At 37.8% G+C, this 23,817-nt stretch overlaps 2 protein-coding genes across 4 annotated transcripts; one reads left to right on the top strand and one right to left on the bottom strand.

The window, feature by feature from the left end:
- The first annotated feature begins 726 nt into the window (after positions 1–726).
- CAPN10 (calpain 10) lies at positions 727–13,429 on the top strand. Of its 3 annotated transcripts, XM_077785707.1 has the most exons (14): positions 727–769; positions 1,141–1,348; positions 2,689–2,820; positions 3,019–3,215; positions 4,449–4,666; positions 5,169–5,310; positions 6,738–6,904; positions 7,439–7,722; positions 8,161–8,215; positions 8,348–8,363; positions 8,723–8,978; positions 10,029–10,228; positions 10,682–10,727; positions 12,072–13,429. In XM_077785707.1, exons 2-14 carry the CDS (start codon positions 1,205–1,207, stop codon positions 12,099–12,101), a joined length of 1,887 nt encoding a protein of 628 aa, XP_077641833.1. In that variant the 5' UTR covers positions 727–769; positions 1,141–1,204; the 3' UTR covers positions 12,102–13,429. The 3 variants fall into 3 exon arrangements, with proteins under 3 accessions (XP_077641833.1, XP_021399897.2, XP_077641832.1); XM_021544222.2 differs by having other exon boundaries at positions 8,161–8,363; XM_077785706.1 differs by lacking the exon at positions 727–769 and having other exon boundaries at positions 825–1,348; positions 8,161–8,363.
- Positions 13,430–14,186: 757 nt separating this feature from the next.
- LOC110477963 (cytochrome P450 2J2) lies at positions 14,187–22,150 on the bottom strand. The gene is made up of 9 exons (XM_021544235.3): positions 21,980–22,150; positions 20,798–20,960; positions 20,123–20,272; positions 18,567–18,727; positions 17,596–17,769; positions 17,223–17,364; positions 16,367–16,554; positions 16,113–16,254; positions 14,187–14,365 (listed from the first exon to the last, which is right to left on the bottom strand). The coding sequence occupies exons 1-9, from the start codon at positions 22,148–22,150 to the stop codon at positions 14,187–14,189; spliced, it is 1,470 nt and encodes a 489-aa protein (XP_021399910.1).
- Between the last annotated feature and the right edge of the window lie 1,667 nt (positions 22,151–23,817).

Genomic DNA, 23,817 nt, shown 5'->3' with positions numbered 1-23,817 from the left:
AGACGTCCTCTCTACCCAAGGACCAGGTGACCTTAGACTCAAACACATCATCACAGGCAAGTGTGATGGCAGAGTTTTTGATAAACACCTCATCCTTCCACAGTGGCTCAGCAGCTTCTTTATTGACCACACCTGAGCTCCTTGAGGAACACTGGTGTGAAAGGCCCAAACATGAAAAAAAAAAAACAAAAAACCAGCCTCCTTCAGTGTGCCCTGAAAGCCAAAACCTTGGTGTGCTGAAGGGCAGCCTTATTACTGCATTTCTGTTGTTTGTTCCTGAGCTAGAAGTATTTTTAAAGAACTTTTTCTATTTCACTGGTCAGCGGTAGCTATCAGAATATGGAAATGAACATATCGCCTTTGACGGTTCAGCCCGTGGACGACTATATGGTGACAAACTATCCAAAAATGTGATCTGTGCCGTTATGTCAGGAGAGCACTCGATGAGGGCCAGCAATTTCTCTGCGTTTCTCCGTCACAATCTTCACGAAAACACTTTGGATTAATTTTCCTCCGCCTGTAGGAGCCCGTGCCCCACAGGAGCAGTTTCCCATTTCCCCGGGGAATTCCCGGCCGGGGAACCCCGCGCACCCCCGGGACCGCTCTGCTCCCCTCAGCCGGGGGGCGGGGCCAACGGGCGGTGCGCGCGCAAGTGCCGTCTGCTGATTGGCCGGCGGCGCCGTCCGTCAAGGGCGGCTGGGCGGGGCCGCGCGTGCCGGCGTTGCCGGGTAACGGCCGCCCCGGGCAATGGCGGCGGGGCCGCCCCGCGGTGAGGGGGATCGGGAGCGGGGCCGGCCGGGCCGGCACCTCTTGTGGGGACGGGGGGTGGTGGGCAGGAGGAGGCGTGTGCGGAGGGGCCCTGTTCGAGCTGGGTGTGAGCAAAGGGCTGGTGGGGGGGAGCTGTGTGTGGAGGGTGTGCGCAGAGCGGGGTAAGGGACCTGAGTGGGCGTAGGTCTCCTCAGAGACCCCTGCACTTCCAGCTGAGCGGTGTCGGATGGCGTCAGGTGCTGGAAGAATTCAGCACTGTGGTGGTTCCAGGTGCTCCGTGTTACAGCGAGAGGCTGTCCATCCCTAAATAAATCCGCCATGCCTGTTTGTTTCTCTGTTGCAATTCCCCGGTAACACTCGCTTCTCTTGCAGGTTGGTGCCTGGCGATTTAAAGTCGTAGGAATAGCTGGCAAAGCTGCTGAGGGCTGTGTTGAAAATGCTGGGTGAGAAAAAGCAGTTAATGGTGGCAAGAGACCTTTACACAGACCCCACGTTTCCGGCCAGTGATACCTCTATATTTTTTAATTATTGTACCCCGCTTGCCCAATTCAGAGGCGAGATATCTTGGTTGAGACCTAAGGTAAGTTTTAAGGTATAAAAGGCTGATTTTCACAGAATTGGGCTTTAGGTAGAAAATGCAAATTAACATTGAATGACTGCCTCTGGTGGTTTTTTTTTTTTTGGAAATACAGAAATGATAAAACCAATGTATGTCAGCATTAACAATGCATAAGTTACAGTTTTTAGTCTGGGTGCTTGTTTGTAGGCTTGATTTAAATCCTTTTGTCGACCTTTTAAATATCATGGGAGTAGGAGAAATTCAGATATTTTACTATAAATATATTTCGTTATGCAAATTACATCCATACCAAGTTAGAATGCAGCATTATGTCATTCCCAAATTTTTTGATATATTGCATAATGGTCTTGAAAATAAGTAATTGGATTTTAGAATTTTTTAGAAGCTTGTTGCTATTTTTTTGTGGTTGCTTTCTTTGGTAACAAGCAAGAAAACTTTTAAAGTTTATAACTTGTCATATGGCTTGTATTGCTTTTAAACTTATAGCTGGGTTCCAGAGGAAGCTGTATTAGAGCTAAAAGCTTTAGAATGCATTTCTGCACTACACCCATTTAAGGTGAAGTATTTGTGATACTGCCTTTGTGTAGAGGGAAAAAAAGGCTATAAAAATGTAGTGAAGGAAAAAAAGCATGTTGTCTCAAGTTGTATTTTTTCCCATGTGACTGGGGTTGTCTGTAGAAAAGTGACAGAGTTGTTGGTTATCAGGTGTTATTGGCAAACAAATGATTTCGTGGAGTTGAGTGTGGAGCTTTCTGCTTTTGTACTTTACATCTTGATTGCTGCTGAGGACTGATGAGTTAATTTCCATCTCTTACAGTATTTATACATAAGAAGAACCATTTCACAAACTCACTTTCAGATCAGATTAAGTGTTCAGGACTTTGCATCTGAAATTTCCTCTTGTGCTACCAACTAGTCTATTTTTCTGTGCACTAGGAAACTCCCTTGTTCTAATTTTGAAAATTTTGTAACTTGGGATGTGCAGTTTAATGTGGATAGCATCAGCCCTGTCACAGTTGATCACAAGTCTAGCAAGGAGCTGATGAATTATGTTGTCTTTTACTTCTTACTGCTTTTGCTAAGGTTGAAGCTGATGGTGACAGTTGTGTACTATAATTCATGTGGGAACTAGTTTTGCATTCATGAAGTACCTGCAAAATACCCCCACAAACCATTTATTTGTTACTTCTTACTTAGGCTGCATATGAAAAGGTAACTCTGCAGAAGTAAAAATTCCCTTATTTTATGAGAGGTCTCTGAAGCCCTCCCAGTTCCTGAAACACAGATTTCCTTAGAATGTCATGCAGGATTTGATTTTAACTCCTCTTCTTTAATTTTAGGACATTTGTTCTTCTCCTCGGTTATTTTCAAACAATCTGCAGGATGTGCAAGTAAAACAAGGAATTTTAGGAGACTGTTGGTTCCTGTGTGCCTGTGTAGCTTTGCAGAAGAGCAAATACTTACTGAACAAGGTATGGAGAAGTTTCATGTTAGAGAAGTTTTCTTCACCTGATTGACATTTCTGTATTGTTCTACAGTCCCAAGCTGCCATATGAGTATCACCATTGTTACAGATGGTTCATATTCAGTATATTTTAAACTAGTTTTATTTGCAAAAAAGAAAATTCATTAATTAATTGTTTGCCTTGATTCTGGCTTTTGCCCTGCAGGTAATCCCTCCAGGTCAGCCCAGCTGGACAGATGAGTCCTATCGAGGCTGCTTCATGTGCCGGGTCTGGCAGTTTGGCCACTGGGTAGAAGTGACCATTGATGATCGCCTGCCTTGCCTTGGGGGCAAACTCTGCTTTTCCCAGTGTCAGACAGAGGATTTATTTTGGCTTCCACTACTGGAAAAAGCTTATGCAAAGTATGTGAACACTGCTATTGATGGAAATAGAGCTACAACACTTGTTTATTTCTTCTGCTTGCTTTTTACCCAGCTGCTTTGGGCATAGATCTGAGCATTGTGACTGCTAGTGGTCCCATCCTAGCTTGTGCAGAAGTTGCTCTTTAAACTGTAGGTCTGTAAGGTGTGCTTCCAGTTGCATATGAAGTACAATAGTCTTAAAGAGATAATTCTGGTGAAATGTAAGCTGCAATGAATTTTCAGGATTCAAATGATGTTTGTTAAGTTTCTGTCTGTTAGTTATCTAATTTGTTAAAGGAAGATGTTTTACTAGGGAAAATGAGAGCTCAATGAAAAGCAGAAAGCATTGGAAATACTTTCATGGAAAGCATTGAGTTTGTGCTAGCTGAGGCTCTTGTGTGAATTTTGTATAATTTGTTAGTTTACTGTTTTAGAAAGAAAATGCAGCTATTTAGGAGTTTATGGCACATCAACAGAAAAACTGTCTAGATAGATAAAGCAATTTGGAGACAAAATGCACCGGTAGGATAGACATCAAATGTCCCAAAGAATCTGAGCAGAAGATTTTGTGGTTGCCAGCAGAGGGCAGAGGCAGACTTCAGTTATGAAGTAATTTACTCAGCTGTAGATTGAGCAGAAGCTGTGAAACACTAATGTCATGTTAAAGCTTCTCTATAGGTTAGGAATGTTATATTTGTTGTCTGCAGAGCTTATTGTTCAATCTTATAATTCTATTCTAGTCTTCTTTTGCTGAACTTTTCCATCTGCTATATCAGATGGGGCAGTCTCTTGGTTTGCTTAGGTTGTTGAAGGAAGTGCTGCTCTAGTTATTTGTGCAGAAAATAAAGAATAATTGAAGAGGAAGATGCATTTTTATTTATACAGAATGCAGTTAGTATATCACAAAAGATAATGTAGAGCATTGATCATAAGGTACAAATGACTAGTACTAGACAACAGTAGTTTTTTAGATAGAATAGAGAGAATGTAAGAAGCAGTAGAATCCCATCAAGCAGTGGAATAGCCAATGGCTTACATATTCTTTAGATGTTGTGTTCTATATAAATAAGATAGTATGTGCTTTCTCTTGCCTACTTTGGGTTATGAGATAGGGCACAGTCATGATTGTGATATAAAGTGGGATTCCAAGTGTGTAGCAACTGTGTTTCTGTTGTGCTGTGTATACAAACTTTTTCTTTGTGTTTTTCTAATTTTTTTGTTTAAATTTTTTAGAGTGCATGGATCTTATGAGCAGTTGTGGGCAGGACAGGTGGCAGATGCTTTGGTTGATCTGACTGGAGGAATTGCTGAAAGATGGACCCTGAAAGGCCCTGGAAAAATTGTGGAGAAAGAGAAGACTGGCATGGTTTTGGAGAAAGCAGTGTTTAGAAGATTAATGAATCTGAAGGAACAGTGTGTAATAAGCTGTTCAATCCTTAACTCCAGACAAGGTGATAGCAAATGTCTCTATTAACAGGCTTCAAAGCACAAGGCAGCCAGCAAATACAAGTGCCAGTTTCATGGTACAATTTGAAATATTTGGATAAATGAAGATTTAAGGATGTTACTGAGGTCAGGATGGGGGCTGCTTTTGGAGGAGTGCTTTTTGTATTAGAAGCTAATATAGTCAATTCTCAAAAACAAATGCATCCCCCCCCAAAATGCACTCCCTTGAAAAAGCATCTCAAAAACAACCTTGAAAACCTCAATTCATTTTAGCACAATGAATTTGTAGGGATTTGAGATTAAGGAGCAAGTTAATATATTTTGCAATGTTACTTTATTTCTTTATAGTCACTAAAATGAACTGTTTGGGGTTTATTTGTGCTGTTCTAATACAGATTTAAAACCAATTTCATTTTATTGCAAAACTGCCTTTTTTCACTAATGTTATTGTAAATTATGGAGCAGATTCTTTTGTTTATTTTCAAATGGTGTTTTTTTTCTGTTCAGGTGCAAGTGAACTAGGAGAATTTCATGCCTTTATTGTGATAGACACATTGAATCTCTCTGAAGTGTCAGGCAAGGAAATCTTCCTGCTACGAATACGAAATCCTTGGGGGAGGCGGTGCTGGAAAGGGCCTTGGTGTGAGGGGTGAGCAGTTTTATATTCATTTGGAAAACCATTTGTGTAAGTTCTGAAGCACAAAGCTTATCTATGTATTGCATAGGCAAACACTGCTAATAATCTCTAGCAGAGGAGGGAGGCTTCAGTATGTGTGCAGCTCTTTAGAGAGCTGGGAGATCACACAGCTCTTTGGTTCTGAGGCTAGTAAATTTGAACTCCTAGTTCTTGCAATCTAAATTTCTTAATAACTTTTTTGTTTCTGATTTTTGTGCTTTTTTGTTGTTCTGCCATTGATGTAAGTATCCTTGATTGTGTTTGTTTCTTGCAGTCACCCAGCTTTACTTGCCTCTTCTCATTTGTTTGTGGCTCAGATGCAGAAAACAAGCAAAGGAATAATTATAAAACTATAGCAGAAGAAAGGATGCTTATGCTTGTTGCTTGAGTTATCTCATTTCTGTAGGTTGATATAAATAGGGGAAGCTGGAACTGAGTCCATATAAAGTAGAAATAAAGAAGAGAACTGTTTTAAAGGACTTGCAGAAATATGTGTGGCAGCTCAAATAGAAAAGTAACAAGAATGAAAGGGCAGACCCTACTTGCTTATTTTGGAAAATGTTAGCATGTTTTGACTATACAAAAGAACATGCAATTCATGACCCAAGCAACAAGCATTCAGCATTAAAGTATGTTAACAATATGGTGATGTTAATGAACATTTATGTAGAAATATTTTTCTTCCTTGAATTAGAAAGGTAATTTAATTGCATTTATTGAGACTTCAGCTGATATTTTTTTTTGAGTTGTTTTGGTTATACACTTGGTCTCTTGTAGTTTCGTTGTCAAAGAGTGAGTTGCCATGTAGTTGCAAGAAGATGGGGCTTCATTGGATGGCCTTAGAGCCTGTTTTATTCAAGTGCAGAAGTGTTCTTCTTTGCTAGTGAAGCAATGGAAAATGTTGAAACTACTAGCTTTTAATGAGGTGTTTAAATTCTTGGTTTATCAAGATTTAGCAAGCAGATTCATTGGGGTAGTCAGTTTCTTAATACAAATGGCAGTTTTTGTTGTAAGGCATTAAAATACTTTCAGAACAATGACAGCACAGATTGTTTTACTTTTTTACCTCTTTTTTTAACAACAGTTAAAAATCTTTATTTTGCTCTCAGACTTCTTACTGTAGTGACTGTTGTAAACAGCACCTATTTCACCCAGAAGTCTGTTCTGCTGCCAGTCTGGTATTAGGCTGTTTCTAAGTTTTCTTTGATAAATTATGACTTGTGTTTCCTGTGATCCCTCTCACTGACTAGCAATGTGCAGAAAAGTTTTCAGTGCAATTATTTCACAATAAAATGAAGAAATCTCTTTTTGCTGTCTTGCTCCGTAAGATATTTGGTAGAAGATTGTTCTTGAACTCTACTGGGCAAAGAGCTGAATGTTAACTTCTGTCTTATGTGCAGTGGTCAAGGATGGAACCAGCTGGATCCAGTAGTTGCTTCAAAACTCCTCTCACAGATCCAAGAAGGAGAATTCTGGGTTGATGAAGAGGAATTTTTCAGGGAGTTTGATGAGATTACTGTGGGCTTTCCAGTCAATGGGGAAGGACAACTTCAGAGCCTCTATACAGGTGTGCTATGAGGAGACATCTTGCTCATACAAATAACATTATGTCAAGGGAAAGAATTGATTTGAATTGCAGATGGGTACAACTAGACCATAATTTCTCAGTTTTCCCTCTTCTGTGGATCCATAGGCCTTTTCTGTCTCTACTGAAAAACAGAAGGGCAAGAGGAATTAAAGATCTTTAGAGAAATCATTGATATTTCTAGGAAATCTGGTTACTTGCTAGTTGGTTGAGAGATTAGTATCATGTGTCTAGAAGGCTGTTATTCTGGACAGCCCTGTGATGTTTTGGTGTTATATACACTTGAGATTTCAAATAAGAGTTTCTTGTAAAAATTGTCATCAGTCTGTCATTACCAACTGTGGCATTAATTCTCATGCTTCTTAAAGTCTTGGTTATGAATTTCTGCTTTGGGGAAATATCAGGCTATCACAGCATATTTTCTTGGGCTGGGTAATCTCTGCCATATACCTGTTGTGAAAAATTAAGTGGCTTCCCATGTCTGAAATCCACACCGCGGTTTTCTTACTTTGTTAGAGAAAGTGCTGTATCACTCTCAGAATCTCTTTGGATCCTGGGTGAGAGGCCAGTCTGCAGGTGGCTGCCGCAACAACAGCAGCTTCCCTACCAACCCCAAGTTCTGGCTGAGGGTCTGTGAATCGAGCGAGGTGTGCATTGCTCTGCTGCAGAAACACAGGAAATACAGCACTGACTGGGCTGGAAGGATTCAAAATCCAACTCGCTTAGCAGAGGAAAATCCATCTTTGACTGAAGGCATACAAGGAAAGAATTACCAGGCTGTGGGATTGCATGTCTGGAAGGTAATACAAAAGTGATGTTTTTCTCTTTGCAAATAGAAGTTTAAAAGCATTACTGAAACATTTGAGGAAAATCATTCATTTCCCATGCCAGTGATACAATTCAACTAGTCACAAATTTTCTATCTCTGGTTTATGCTGGAATGGTTCTGTTTATCTCACTGTTACTGTCTGTACAAACTACTACTGGACTAGTATTATTTTCTTATCACTGAGCACTTGGGATTGTTCCAAACTAGTACATGACATTTTGGGCTGATTGCTTAAAGCCATTCCTAAATTTACTCCTGAATATTAACTCTTCCTACTTCTCTTTGATGTTCAGGTAATCTGCTGATACTCTTGTCTTAGTTTCATTTGTAAATGTATGCATGTTTTTAGTTTTATTACAAGCTAGTCATTTTTCCTAAACCACCACACATCATTATGCATCTATTCTAGGTGGAGAAGAAACGATTTAACCTTCCAAAGACCCTCTCTGCTCCTCCAGTTGTAGGTACTGTCTGCCATTCCTACGATAGAGAAGTCCATGTGTGCTGTGACCTTTCACCTGGCTTTTATCTTGTTGTTCCCAGCACTTTTCTGAAAGATGCAGTAGGGAATTTCTTGCTTCGTGTATTTTCAACAGGAAGGATCTCTCTCAGGTAGGTTTAAAGAATGTTAAACAGAATGTTTCTTAAATTTGTTGGCATAAATACAAGTGTAGCAGTAAGTGGGAATGTTCAAAATATTTTGAAGAGTTGTGCAGAGTACTGTGTGACAGTATTGTGTCGTCTTCGAGTTCATGCAAGTTTCCCAACACCTTGTTTTTGTCATGAAGCTGCTACTACGTCTTGTTAAAATGCTAACAAGAAGTAGCATCTTGACTCTCAACTGCAGCTTAGTGCTATATGCAGAGGCAGAATGTAGTGTTGGCAGCTGTTTAAAAGCTGGTCAATTTGTTTATATTCTGGTAGTACCTGTTTTATACATTTTAGTTTCTTTTCTCTCTTATGTTTGATAGTGAACTAAAGCCACCACCCATGGATGCTGCCCTCTGTGAAGAACTCCCAGCTGGTGAATGGGAGACAGTGCAGCTGCAAGGATGCTGGAAGAATGGGCTAAATGCTGGAGGTAGCAGGAACTTCCCCTCCTTCCATATCAATCCCTGCTTTCCCCTCTCCATTCCTGCAGGACCAGGGAAAAGCAGTGTGAAAGTCACCCTCCGTCAGCACTGCCTGGATAGCAAGTGTTGTCCAATAGGTTTCCATATTTTCCAGGTAAGGCTTCTGGTCAGTTTGATTGCTTGTTTGCCAAAGGTGAAGGTTGGTCTGGCAGCACAGCACTCCTTGCAGTTTACAAGGGTCTTGCTGCTTCTGGGAGAAATAGGCTGCTCTGGAAGTAATGCCCAGGAAAGAGAGGGAATAACTTAGGTAGTTACATAGCATAGTAGCCAGATAATTGGTTCCACTGAATTCTTACAATGTTCTTAATTAGTTTCAGCAATGATTAACTCCTTTTGAGATTTTGCAAAGAATTCTTGGTGCCCTAGTAATTGAGGACCAGACCTTTTGGTAATTCATCATGAAAACTTACTTTCTTTGTGTCTAATAATTAAATGTCCATAGGCAAATGATATTGGATCAAAAGGACTGTGATATCTTGAGCAGAAACAAAACAAGATTTGATTTGATATGGATAGATACAGATTCAACATGTGTGTGCCAGTGTTCAAATGTAATAAATGTAATCTGCATAAATGTAAATCTGAGAAGCTGCTGCTTAAGTAACTATTTTGCAGGGAAAGGTTTATTTTTAGAAAACATGCCTCCAAAAAAGGTGTTGCTTAAGTGACACGTCTGGAGTTGGGCACCTGAAGGAATCATAAAACTTGAAGTATACAATATGTGAAGAAAGATTGGCATTTCTTATATTCCTATAAGAGACTAGATGAAGTCTAATATGACTTTAGTACAGGCAAGACTACTAGATATTGGATGGACAGTCTGTTCAGCAGATCCCTGAGGCAGTAAATAAGTGCTTTAGGCTGCAGCAAGGAAGAGTGGGGTTATACAACAGAGAAAGCTCTACAGCTGTGTGAGTAGTGTGTTCTATACATTGTCTACAAACAGGCTAGGAATGATTAATCTCTTCTTAGTACTGCCATCTGGGTTTTCTGGAAGCTTTTCCGTTCCTCTTCTCTCTAGCTCTGTACAGCAGAGTGAGTATTTAGAATAGAGATGGACCATATCACACTGTGGTGTCCTAGGAATGAAACACTGAGACTGAAACAGATTAAATGATAAGCATGTTTGCATTCTTTTTTGCAGGTGCCTAACAGCAGCTGGAAACCACAAACTACTTCTTTTGTACATTTGGAGCCACTGGTGAGCTGTGTTCCTCACTGCTATTCCCAGGAAGTCAGCCGACTTTGCAGGCTTCCTGCAGGAAGTTATGTCATTATACCTTCTACATACTTGCCCAATACAGAAGGCAATTTTACAGTGGTCATAGCAACCAAAATAGACAGGTAAAATTATGTTGCCTTTCATTTGCTTTTCTAGTATTTTTAGTGCATATATTACAGGATGCATAGAAATGACTGTGTATTTTCAATGGGCAGTAACATGTTGTCTTGATGGGAACTTTTTGAGAAGTCTGTATTGCTTGCATGCTCTGCTTACCACTTTGATTATGTTGGAAGAATGACTAAAAAAGGTAGTATTTGTTAAATCTTCTTGGATTACTTGGTGAATATCAGATGTCTATTGCTGGAGGAGATGATACTAAAGTAATTAATTACTGGCTGCATCATCAATGTTAGGATTTATGCTGAAAGTTACCAAGGCCTTTTGAAATTCAGGGTTGTTTTTGAGAAAACAAGCCTGATATAACTTCTCTTTTTGAAGTGGGATAAATAATGGATATTTGCAAGATTCCCAATGCTTTGTTCAGAAATAAGTGTGGTTTGGGTTTTCAACAGGAAGCGCATTCACAGCCAGGAGAAACTTGGACAAGTATTACAAGAGGTAAGTGATGTATTTCGATGGATATATTTTGATTTATTCATTTGTGGTATCACCACAGATCTGCTTGCTTCAACTATATGTTGTATCCTTCCTCCATCTGATTGGTTTTGATATTTGGTATCTTCTGTATTGCAATTTTAAAATTCTAATGATGTGGTAATGTTGTAAAGGCTTAAGAAACCACAGCAAAATGAGATTAGGTTTTTATTTGTTTCCCTACAGTCAGCCTGTACAGCATCCCACCATTATAATCCCTCCTGGAGTGCAAGTTGTTTTCATCAAGTTAATGACAGTTATTTCAGGTTTTGGTCTTGTTTTGCTTGATTAGATAGGCATGTAATATAAAACGGATGAACGTGGATACTGAGTAAATAAAATTATGGTATTTTTAATTGGTACAGGGAACTTCAATTAAAATGTTTTAAATTTAAAAAATAAAGTATTATTTTAACAGTGGTTTGAAGATATGTTATTTGGTTGGTAGATCAAAACATGTCCTTGATAACACTCTGCTTATTAGGTGGAACAAGATCATCTAGATATTTGGGTCTTTCCCTTTGAAGTTTGAACAAAGCAAAAATTGTAGGAAAAACTCTTCACCCAAGTTTAGAATTTGCTTGTTTTCTGAATGTGGGCCATGTTGACCAGTTATTACATTTTTCTCTTAAAACCACACCAACAGTATGGATTTTGTGTGCTTCACAAAGTGGGCACAGACCTGTGTGTACTTTCCATATGGTTCCTGTTACTTTAATATTTAGGAGCTGAATTATGCAATGAAGGTCCTTTGTTACCATTGTCATAAGAACAAAATGTTGTAAGGCCATTATATTAAAAGGAAGCTATTCAAACTTATGTTTCTTTATTTATTTAAACAGACTCAAAGGAATAAACAATTTAGATGCTTCAGGACAGCTTTAAGAATCTGGAAATTGCAGTTATATTTTTCTTATCAGTGGGAGAAATTAATGTCTGAATCGAATCTTCAACAATATGGGCATGTCTAAAGACTGGACTTTAAACTTTTACGGGTTTAGCTCCTGAAGGTTCCAGGCAGTCTGCCTCACTTAGGGCTAGTGATTTCTAAAAGATGTGTAACAACAGCAGAGCTGGATGTCAGTGTATTTTTCTAAAAGTTTGACTGTGTTCTCTAGTTACTAATGTGATGAGATTTGTGAGTTTTAAAGTTTTTGGGTTTTTTTAAAAGGATGTTTCAGATGAAAATATTGCATTTTAACCTTTGTTTCTAAATCTTTCTTTTCTCTGATTCACTTCAATTCCTTCTTGACAAAAAAAAACAGATTATATAGTTTTTTTTTCTCTGTATTACACATTTTCTTATAGGTTTCCTTTACAACTGTGATGAAAAGGTAGCATGGAATTCTTACATTGTCATTTCAAGAAACATCGGGAAACCAAGGAATGCCTCATTTCTTGCTCTTCTCAGTTTTAAATGGAATAACAAGAAGATCCTCTTAGCCCAACTGGTTTTCACTGGTACCAATTGCCAGGCCTGTAATGACTTCTTTGTAAAAAATACCTATTTTAGTCATGAACACACTGAATATTTGGTCTTCCCACATTTTTAGAAGGAGCATTGTACAGCAAATTATCATGTGCCTCAGTTCTTCAAAAATACAGATGAAGAATATGTGCATGTTTTAACCCAAGCTACGGTTTTGGAAGAAAACCATAAAGCTTCTTACATGTAAGGCGAGGTTGGATGGAGCCCTGATCACACTGGTCTTGTGGAATGTGTCTCTGCCCATGGCAGGGGGATTGGAACAAGATGATCTTTAAGGTCCCTTCCAACTATAACCATTCTGTGATTGTCAAATAATTTTATTGGGGAAAAAAGAAAAATCAACTGAGAGAATAACTTCATGTGACCAAAGGGGGGTGGTGAACATAGAGGAAAAACTGGAGTATTTTTTTCAGGTAGGATATACCTCAAGAACCATCAAAATACACTGGAGTAGAAAAAGTCCAAGTTTGTATCTGACACTGCCAGTCCTGCTTCTGAGCACTTTACCTTGGGCCCTCTATGGAACCAAGCAGATGGTGGGTTCAAAGGAAAGATTTTTTTGGTGAGTTTTCCTTAATGAATGCCAGAAATAAAAAAATACAAGACTTGAAATCTTTTGAACTATCCTGTCAGACTGCTTTTGTAAATCTGTAAGAATGTGTTTTATGGAAGAGCTGCCCTTGCTGCAAAAAGTGTGCAGTTTAAAAGTTTTTTCTTAATTTATGTTTGAAAGTATTTCTTATTCAAGCAGGATTTTTTAAATGTTATATTTTCCTCAATGAAAATAAAGTGACATTGAAAGTTTTAAAATGGCTTTTATTTAAAAAATGAAATATTTCAATGATGTCAAGTATGCATTTGTCCTGTGGTAACAAACATTACCATGTGTTAGAACAAATTATTCCCTTCCACTTAGTGGAAGGGAATACTTGGAAATACTTGCGGAGACAATCAAGTCTTCCATCCGTTTTATGTCCCAGAAACATGTAGTATTCTGCATTTGCTTTTTACTATATCCTGCCATAATTTCTGCTAGCTCCTGTTGAACTTTGAAAATTGAAAGGATTTAGGATGCTTTCAGCTGAATTTTAAATGGTCAAAATCTTCTACATCTGTTAATGTCAAAAAAGAACAAAAGAAAACACTGTGAGTAATAAATCTCTACCTACTAAAACAACTGTTGACATCTTTGTTTATTTTCTTAATTTCTTGAAAAGCTGTTCCTTTCTCTTCAAATAGGAAAATATTGGATAAAACAACAATGTTTCTAAACAGAAGGAAAAGTTTTTGAAAGTGCATGGACCTGAGTTGTGATGAAATAGAAACTGGATACTGAGGAAGTAAAAAAAGATGTAAGGATTTCTTAGTGGGCTGTGGTTATGAAAGGGTCCATACTACAATCATTTTTGTGTGTGTGAAGTTTATGCTACACTATATAATACTTTGTAGGAGAGTGAAAGGCAAAGGAATCAACACTTAGTGTGTGCATACTCTGTTACCTCCTGCAAGATCTAAGAAAAGACCTGTGAACCCGGAAGAATAACAGCTTACTGAAGAAAATTTTATTCAAGTATCCTTACTGAACAGTTTTCCTCTTTTAAGAGTGTGATACCTACAGAGCACACATGCAGGAAACTACTTAATACAGGCCACTTCTCTAACATCCTACAGCTAATTCACTGCTACTGTGAGTGTGAAAATACATGTTTTTAGAAATAATGTGTGCTTGTGTATGTCCAAGATTCAATTATGTTAGTTTGGCAGGTAGACTTACTTTTATTTCAGAAAGTTCAGTACATGAGGTCAGACCTCCTAAATAAAAACTATTAATTTGCTGAATTGAGCTACCTTCATGTGAATAGAACTGAGATAGTGAAGCATGTTTTTAAAGGATCTGCACTCACTAACAGGTTGAATTCTCTTAGCATTGCAGATTAGCGTGGAATAGCACAGAGTTTATATGGATGTGGCTGCAGTATTGCACCCAAAATATACTCCAGATTGATTTCCTTCACCCCCTCAGGGAGCTGGAATGTAAATGCCCGAAGGAGACTGGTAAAGAAGATGAACAATTCAATTCTTGCCATCCGTTCCCCCAAACATACACGGTGCCCTGCAGAGGAAAATCAGAAAAGTTGGTTGAGTAAAGTTAAATTCTGTAAAAAAACTTTACACAAAATTCTACCGAGTTCCACAAATTCTGTTAATGTAAGATAATTATTTCCTACTTCCTTCTATAAGGGCAGAAGATACTTTAGGAGGAGGGTGGGGAAATATTTAACTGAGAAACTGTGTACCTCTGTCAAGTGTTTGGTGTTTTGACTGGGTTTGTTTAGTCTTTTTTTCACCCCTGGAGCCTGTATGCAATTCTCCCTTTCTATTGTTGATTCTTTTTGTGAAAACCATGAATTGCTTCTTAGTTAAGCTAGATTTTAAAAAGCTTCATATACTTCAGAGACTTAATTTGGTTGTTGAGAAGGGAGGGCTGGAGCATTGTGGGATGCGGTTCTGAAGCCAAGGAGAAGGATGTAATCAGGATTTCTTTAACAGAAATTCAGAAGGGTATATTGGGTTCTTGTAGCCCTAACACTGTCAGAGGCAGATGTGTGAGCTAAGGGAGTGAAATGTGCAGTGATATATACACTCAGTGACTCATTTTGGCATATTGTTTACACACGATATTTCAGGATATCTATATATTCCAGGCTAATAAAACCAAAGATATTTAAAATATCTAAATACTCAGATTACATGAACCAAAAACAACCAGAGCAAGTTAAAGAAATAGTCCTATGCCACAATTAAAATTGGAGCACAAATGAGTTGTCTTGATTCATAGGCATTTGGTGAGTAAAGGAGGTAAGATGGTAAATACCTGTTTTGCAATGATGATTTTAGGATTTACTGACAATTTAGAGAATTTAAAAAAATAATCTAGATTTACTACATTTAGTCTGACCATGTTACTTAGTATGCTCTTTGCTGTTTCTCTACAAGAAGTGTATAATAGTATAATGCCACAGTAACACAAAAAACCCCTCAGCTGTTTCCCAGTGGTTTTATTGTGAATTTTTAGTAATGATACCACTTTCCTATTTTGTGCTGCTGTTTTTCATAATCAGTTTGTTGGAGAAACTGGTAGACTAGAGAAACTTGCTAGAGCTGTTTTATACTGCTTTTCACTCTTCCCCCCCCCATTTTTTCCCCCCTCCATATCTTTGAGTCCCTGCATTTTGCACTGTAAGTTATACATTGTAATATGCTTTTGAAAAGTTAAAAATTGTTTTGGTTGCCTAGTAATATTCTACTGAAAACCTGCAAAATCTACTGGATTTTGCTAGTTTTCTACAGATACAAGAAGACATGGTGCTAGGCTATTAACATAGGATTTGGGAGACTGAGGTTTGGTTACTACTTCTTCATGGCTTTTTTTCTGTATGTTTTGAAAAATCACATTTCTTTTGTCATTGACCTTCCTTTTTGTAAGGTAAAAATGAATAAATTAGGGGACTTAGGGAAATTACCTTGATTTAACAGGGAATTAACTTGATTTAACACATTAGGAAATAAGAAGGTCAGATAGTCTTATGATAGGAACCCCGCATATGTCAAGGAAAGAGCATTGCGTCTCTCAGCTGTACTTATATTCTGCTTGAATATATGAAAAATACAAAATGCACGATATCTGTGGCTCTTACAGCAAAAGACCTGACTTTAGGTCTTTCCAATCAGTTAAATAGTCAATCTAGTCAAATACATTTTTATAAATGTATCTTTTTAATATTTTAGAAATCAGAAATAGTATTTTTAATCTTGTTGCAAAGCAGAACAAGCAGGAATATTCAAGGTCAGGATGTTACCTGCTGAGAAAGGTAAGAATGCCTCTTTGTTCACAAAGTTGCCATCCATATCTAGGAAATGATCTGGGTTGAACTTCCAAGGGGTTGCCCAGTGCTCAGTGTCATAGACCACAGAGTGCAGATTTGGCAATACAAGCGTGCCCTGCAAGAAGCAGCAGAGATCTTATTTTCTATAGATTTTCCTTCTCTCTGTGTCATATAAATGCTAAATATTAACAGCTCAAAGATGTAAGAAAAGTGGATATCCCATGTACCTTTTTAATGTGAAAACCCAGCAGAGTTGTGCTCCTCAGGCACTGTCGAGGGACCCCGACAGAGGTGACGTTGCTGTAGCGCAAAGCCTCGTGAATCACAGCGTTGGTGTAGGGCAGCTTCTTACGGTCTTCATAGCTGACGACATGGGAGGGTTCCAGAACAGCCCCTATCTCTCTTTGAACCTTTTCTGCAGACACATGAAAATACTTTAATTTCCCACTCTGCAACCCCGCCTCTTCCCCCCTTTATTTCCAGCTGTTTTTTGCATGAGAATGTCCTGTCTGAGGGAAAGAAAAGAAATGACGTTGCTATGAAATGTGTTGGCATGTGGTTTGACTGCTGTATAGGTTTCAGTTGATCAAGGAAGTGCATCTCCCTGAATCACAGGATGATGTCTCATTTAAGACATATCCTACTTGGTGATGAGGATAGTATAATTGCGCATTTCAAAAAATGGATTAAAATTTGAAATTACAGGTATCATTTACATTGTTTATAAATATGTATCAGATCAGGTATCTGTTAAAAACGTTTCTACTTCAAAAGTTAAGAGGAGACTAAGTTGCATATGAAATGTATTTAACTTATTATTCTGTCTTGCCAGTCCCTTCTAGTGAGGTAAAACTGCGGCGACTACTAATTTCTACTACTGTTGTTGGTGAACCAGATGGGGGAGCACCTGTTTGTTTCATTTATTGACCTTCCATTTTCTGGATCTCAATTGCTGATGTACTAGCATTCGTGTACATAGCTAAGTTTTTTGTTGGTGCCTTGCATGTAATGGAGCTGATACTTACACTAATGATGTTCATTGTGTTGTTGAATGCAGGTCTCTCTGATAGTGCTTTTGCTCACCTTGTATTTCTGGGTATTGTACCATGTAGAGCAGTGCCCAGAGAAGGGTGGTGCTTGTTGTTTCCGTCCCTCCCAGCAAAAGATCAACCACTGTCTGAACCATATTTTCTTTATTGAATGTTGAAGTAGGGTCATCCTTTGTCTGTGGGGTATATTCACAAGAAGACTATGAAAGAGATTATTTTAGATATTTCACCAGTCACATAGAAACTGTCATTGTTTGGTAACAGTGGGCAGGCCACTGTTATCAAACACCTTTGGTGCTACACAAATAGAGTGTGCATGTAAAAATCCTTTGGCAGTTACTGAAACAGCAAGTGTTTGTAGTAGCATTGAAGCCAAGTAAGGAAGAGTGTGATAAACAGATACTTACTTTTGTTATTTGAGCCAGGTAGAAGTCAATGAAATCCTGTGGATCACCTGTGTTTTGTCTTTCATGAGCCTGAACCTCCTTCATGACTAATCTGTGCATGAAGTCATTGTATGCAAACACCTCCTGATGAGGCCCTGGGAGATGGTGCATGAGCCATGGGAAAGCATCATACAGCTGTGGTGTTAAACAGAAAGCAAAGAGTGTCAGATCCCAGTTCTGATTTCCTGATAATTGTGAAGTCATCACAACATGTGGGCAAACAAATTGGAATGAGAGGCAGTAGACACAAGAGATTAAATACTGGGAATGTAATCTGACTCACAAACAGATTTTTCTCAACCTTGAATTTTTTACTGTAATTTTTTTAGGCATCCCTTTATGAGGAACCTGATAGTCTTTTACAATGCCAGTGTGTCAAAATCTGCACAAGTTAAGTAATAGCTAGGGTTTTGAGAACTTAAAATATATTCTTCTTGGTGTGATAAACCTTTGTTATAACCTGTATATCATGGGAAGCTCAGAATAACTCAGATCTTGATGGTAATACGCATTATGAATTTAAGCAAGATATGTTTTTAAAAGAGCATCCATTTGAAGACTTAGTTCTTACTAACTGCCCTTCTGGATTTGCAAAACTAAATAAAAATGAAATTTTAGAAGCTGTTATCATTTTAAGAACTATGAATCTTAAATACACAGTATTCTGCAAATGATTGCTCATTGGAAATCTGTGAAAAGCAGTGATGATCTAGAATTTTAATTTTAGGATGTGATTTACAGACATAAAGAAGGATTAGAAGCCAATAATGACATATACAAAGTATGTGTTGATTTATTATTTCCCTGTGGCTTGTAGAACAATGGTATGTTTGGAAATGGAAATGTTTATGAATACTTGTCTCTGACTTTTAATTTCTTTTGATTTGTCAAGTGCAAATGCACCTTAAGGAACAAGAAAAGTAGGTTCTTACCCTGCCCCAGATAGTACCTTGAAAGTAGATCACAGAATAAATAGCTTTGATGAGTTTGCTGAAAGATTCATCCTCACTGGAGAAGCAATGACCAAAAACAACAGCACAAATGATATTTGCAATTGCATGGACGATGGAAGTGTGGGGGTCAAAAGGTTTGCCTGTGAATATGGGAGGTGCTGTGAGAACTTCTGAATAGACTACAGCAAGAAAAATGTGGAAGACTTTTTTTTTAATGGTAAAAACAACAAGGGATCAAACTATTTTTAGGAAAATTTTACATTAGTGAAGCCTAGTTTTTATATTAACTGCATGAATTGTAAGTGCATGGATTCTTAATTTTCAATCTGCTCTTTACTCCTGTAAAATACAATGATAATCAGTTTTGAGTAGGCAAACAAAATCTTTTCCCTTCTTTGACTTGTGGTCTGGGTTGTGCGGAAACACAAACAATTAATTAGAGGATATGCCTTAAAATATGGAGGTAGATATTTAAGTTTTGCAGTTAAAAAACAAAACCAACAATCCTCACCCCCCCATCCTGCAAGACAAGAACCCAAACAAAAAAACCCGGAAAAAATAATTAGAACTTTCATTTCTTACTTCTGTTGAAATTACTTATATCTTTTTGGATTTCAAGTATCAGCTTAACAATCCAATCATAGATGTATTTTTTTCCCACAGACTGAAAAGGCAAAGCTCATATAGTAGAGTGGAATACTTCTCCCATTGAAAAGGGTTAAATCCAGAAAAAAATAAATTAAGTACACATTTCAATGGCAAGGACAACCTTTGAAGTATGCTTCTATGGAAAATACATCCCTGACTTCGGTCCAATGCTCTTGGTTGTTCTTGGAAAGAGAAAATACATTTATTGAGTTTAAAATTGAGATGGGATTACATGGTAGGTAAAGCTTTGGGCTGTACGGGGACTTGCAGTAGATGATTTTTTTCATCTACATTTTAAAGATGTGTGAATGTTGCTCTTGGAAAAGAGATGGACCTGGTCCAAGGAGAGTTGGAGAGAGACCTCAGGCAACCTCTCTGTGTTTTCACATGGAACACGATGTGGGTGAGGGATTTGGCTGCTCAGAATATTTATATTTAATTGCTTTGTTTTGGCAGCTTGCTAAAATTCTATTGGTTTCTATTTCATCCAAACGTTGAAAAGAAGATTTTTTTGGATAACTGAATGATACATTCCTTGTTGTGGGGTTCTTTCTCTGCCAAATCCTAAAAGCCTGCTGTCCTAGAATGACTTCCAGCAGGTCATACATTGTGTATTTTAAGGAGGGTTTTTCTATACTCCTTGAGTATAAGAATCATTACCAGCTGTGTTGATAATGAACATATTTTAAACTCTCTTTATTTAAAAAGAAACAATTTTATATTGCCCACTGTGCAGACAAAACATTTTTTGCAAAGAATGCAGTTAAGAAGCCAGTGAAAGCTCTACTAATGTAGACAATATATTACTTATAAAAATGTACTGTGAAACTTTTACCAGCCCTAATATTTCAGGAAAAGCTCTAAGTGTTGTTTTCTAGTGAATTTACCTTTTGTATTTGTGAAGATATCCACAAGGCGACAGGCCTCTGTTTGAATTTGATGCTCCAAATTGTTCTTACCAAGTGCCAGGCTTCTTATAATTGTCATGCCAAAGCGTCTCTGCTGCTTCCAGGTGTAACCATTTGTCAGGAAAATACCTGAAAAACACACAAACATTTAGTTCATTGCTGGGAGGGGAAATCCTTTCTCTGCAGGAGGCAAATTTTGATTTAGATGAGGTTGTATTTCACTAACAGGATACAATGATTTTAAATTTTAGAAGCTGAGTTTTGGTCCCTAGGATTTTATGGCATCCAGCTGCTCCTAAATGTGTCCTTGGAAGCTGAGGGGGTTTTGGTGAGGACTGAACAGCTTTGTCTATAGATACCTTCCACATCAGCAGTCTCCTGGTTTAGAAATAATACAATTGAAGGGCAGTTTCTCCAGGCAAGTATTCATTTGGATCTATTGGGAAGGAAAAGGACTGAGTGATGTGCTTTTTAAGACAATACATTTTTGATTTTTCCTTAATATGCTTAGCACTACATGAAATATTTTTGCAGTGAAAGCCCAGTTATGCCCCGGTATAGCAGTAGCTGATGTGTGTGCACGTGAAAACATATTCCTTCTTTATACCTTGTTCTATCTCATTCTTGTGTAACACTTTGTGTAACACTTTGTACCTTTCTCACCCATCATATCCCTGTAGAAAGGGGTGAGGGGTCTTCCAGAAACTTCCTCTGAGTGGGTGATGATGCCATCTTTTACTGCTTTGTATCCATTCAGCACAACCAGAGGGGTCTGTCCCATCCACAGTGTGTAGATGTTCCCGTACACGTTGGTTAACTGAAGAGTTGATAACAGGAAATTTGTAACTATAAACCAGGGAAAGCATGCACTAAAATATCAATTTATTTAATAGTTTTCTGTAGTTGTAACGAAACTCATTTGTTGGCATCAAATTGAATTGCAGGTTTTAGAAAAAAAAAAGTCTTTCTGTTATTAATGTGCTTTGGGAACAGAAGATAATTGTTCTTTATGGAATAGATGCTAAAGACATCTCTCAGAAGAATACCTCTGTAAATTTCACAGAAAGAAAACCAGCAGGTTACTTTGTTAGCTCTGAATCAAAGAACAAATTATTACAGGCAAAATCCCAGAGTTTTTAATCTTTATTAATGAACCAAAATGATGGTATGTTCTTGTCTCTAGCTCAAAAAGAAAGCAAAGAAATTTTCTTGCTTTCTTTTCTATAGCTCCACAGGATCTTTCTTATTTTCCTCTGTTGTTGTCCCTCACATCATGCTTATATTTTCCCCTGTAATAGTGGGAAGCAAGTTCCTTACTTTTTAAAAATAGTTTTGATTGGTGTGATTGTTGTGTTGCAAACATAACAGCAATCAGATTTTCCTGCTTTGTTTTAGCAGTAACCTGTTTATGGCAGATAAGAAATCTTTTTGCTGTAAAAACAAAGGAACAAAGTGTCTGTTTAGGGTACATGTTTGGTCTTCTGATGGAGATGTTCCAGTGGCATTGGTGTCAGGAAAAGAGAGCTCTGCTAGAGGTGACTTCCAGGGCTGGATATCAACACAGAAACAAAATGAAACTGCCAATGAAATACCATTCTATGACAGTGCTTGTGAGAATGCAACCAAAAGAGAGACAAAATAGCAAGGACTAAAGTAGTGGTGATGTTTATTACTCAGAAATATTTTTAATACTGCAGGGTTCTCAGAGTCTTTGAAACTGGCTGGTAATCAAGCTTGAGGTTAAAAAAAATAGCATTTTAGGCCATTCCTATGCAATGCACAATTTAAGTTAAAATAGATTCAGACTGATTTGCAACCACAGAGATAAATAAATACCTTGCTGAGAGTTTCTCGGCGTAGTTTGAAGTCCAGCAGCCACAAATTTCCAATGATGGGGAGGGGAACTGGTCCTGGAGGAAGCTGGGTACGCATCCATTGCAGCTTGAGGAACTGCAAAGTCAAGAGAGACACTACTAGAGCTATAAAAATCTCAGTAATCCCCCACATTTTATCAAAATTTTAACTTCTCGCTGTTTTTTTTGTTGTTTTTGTTTTTTTTTTCTTTGTTTTTGTTTTTTGTTTTTTTTTTTTATTCTAGGACTTCTTCTGGAAACTTGGATTTGTGAAGATGTTTCTTCTACTGAATCCAGAGTCTTTCTAAAGATATGCCTCCTGTAGCCATCTCTCTCTGGCAATCTACAGTTTTCCCAGCCTGAAGTCCCTAGAAAACCAAACCATGTGATCCTTTGTGGTTAGCCAAGCCACACCCACTCCTTTTATTATGATCTGTAATTGTGACCTCTCTTTTTTCACTTAGAATTTTGTTTCCTTCTTAGTATTGGTAGTGGGTCAAAGTGCCAATTATTGAGTAGTTATCCAAGGTTTTCAAGAGTTTTGCATAATGGTAACACTTCAGGCAGTTTCATGTAGTTAAATGTTGAAATGCATTATTGTTATAAGTTATTGTCATTCTGAAATACTACAATTATTGTGTGGTTACTTTACACAAGAAGAAACATCTACACAATATCTGAGGTCTCTGAGGTGTAAAAGAATGAGTTCATGCAGCATGAAGCTTAATTATTGTCTTTAATAAGAAAATCAAAAGGGAATTTAATAATTTGAAGACTATCTTCTTTCCCCTTTTATCATATCCTAGGTTATGATATTATGTGAACAATAGAAAGAGATTATTTTTATACCCATCAGATTATATGATGTATTCTAACTTTTCTTTTAAAAAATGTTTCATTTTATGCTAAGTTTTAAGATCTTCTGGTTCAAATTTTGAAGATGAAACTATGCACAAGTTCTATCAGATCTGTGGAAAAGATCAAATAAATGGAAGAAGCAGGCAAAACTTCTAATCCTTATTGATTTGTGGATCCCAGAAGTTTACCAGAGGAGTTTGTACCAGTGTGTAGCAAACTTTAACTTGAGACTTACTTTTCATACTTACTGATATATTGCACAATATTTTTCAACATTTTGTTCAAGAACCTAGTTAATGCTACCTTCAAGACTAAATAGGAGATTAAGGAAAGCCATACAACTATACAAGTTGTCCGTTTCAAAATTTTATCATCATTTCTCTGAGCAGGCTTGCTGAATTTTTCAGTCTGCACTTGTCAGCTCACAAAGTTTCTGCAAAATCAAGGTTATTGATTGGAATCAATGTATGTTATGATCCTGAAATATAAAGATTTAATGCTATCTGTGGGCTTCTTAAGAACTGAATTAAGCTTCAAGAAACTGAGAGTTGCAGACATGGACACTCATTTCAGTTCATTTTCTAATGAGCTCATTTTATGTGTGTGGGGGTTAGTAAAAGAAAATGTGGTAAATACAATCTTGCATGATTCGTCTTGAAAAATATGTAGATGACAATTGGTCTTTTTTTTCTGCAGTGGATTGTAATAACTTCAGGTTCCAACAGGAAACACAGGAGCAGTTTTATAGAGCAGCAGTGAAACTGCAGCATTTTCTTGCCTTACCTTCCTGAGCAACCACCTCTTGACTTCTCTGTGCAGCATGCAACGCTTCTGCTCTAGTGTGCTGCATGTAGAGATACTTTAGCAAGACTTGGAAGTAGAGCAGCTATCAGAGGCCAAGGACCATGCCTGTGTGGTTCTGTTATCTGTTTAGGTTTTTTGGGCAGAGAAGTGGAAACAGAA

This window comes from Lonchura striata, chromosome 10 (assembly GCF_046129695.1).
Source record: "Lonchura striata isolate bLonStr1 chromosome 10, bLonStr1.mat, whole genome shotgun sequence".
Taxonomy (NCBI): Eukaryota; Metazoa; Chordata; class Aves; order Passeriformes; family Estrildidae; genus Lonchura; species Lonchura striata.
This window is presented reverse-complemented; position numbering and strand designations above follow the sequence as displayed.

What these genes read in the sequence shown, in the direction of transcription:
- LOC110477963 (XM_021544235.3), bottom strand. Translation starts at nt 22,150, where the DNA reads ATGTGGGGGATTACTGAGATTTTTATAGCTCTAGTAGTGTCTCTCTTG. An exon ending in AAGGTACTATCTGGGGCAGG is followed by an intron (nt 17,770 to 18,566) that starts GTAAGAACCTAC and finishes TTAACACCACAG; the next exon opens with CTGTATGATGCTTTCCCATG. An exon ending in ACAATACCCAGAAATACAAG is followed by an intron (nt 16,555 to 17,222) that starts GTGAGCAAAAGC and finishes ATGTGTCTGCAG; the next exon opens with AAAAGGTTCAAAGAGAGATA.
- CAPN10 (XM_021544222.2), top strand. Translation starts at nt 1,205, where the DNA reads ATGCTGGGTGAGAAAAAGCAGTTAATGGTGGCAAGAGACCTTTACACA. An exon ending in AATCCTTAACTCCAGACAAG is followed by an intron (nt 4,667 to 5,168) that starts GTGATAGCAAAT and finishes TTTTCTGTTCAG; the next exon opens with GTGCAAGTGAACTAGGAGAA. An exon ending in TGGGATTGCATGTCTGGAAG is followed by an intron (nt 7,723 to 8,160) that starts GTAATACAAAAG and finishes CATCTATTCTAG; the next exon opens with GTGGAGAAGAAACGATTTAA.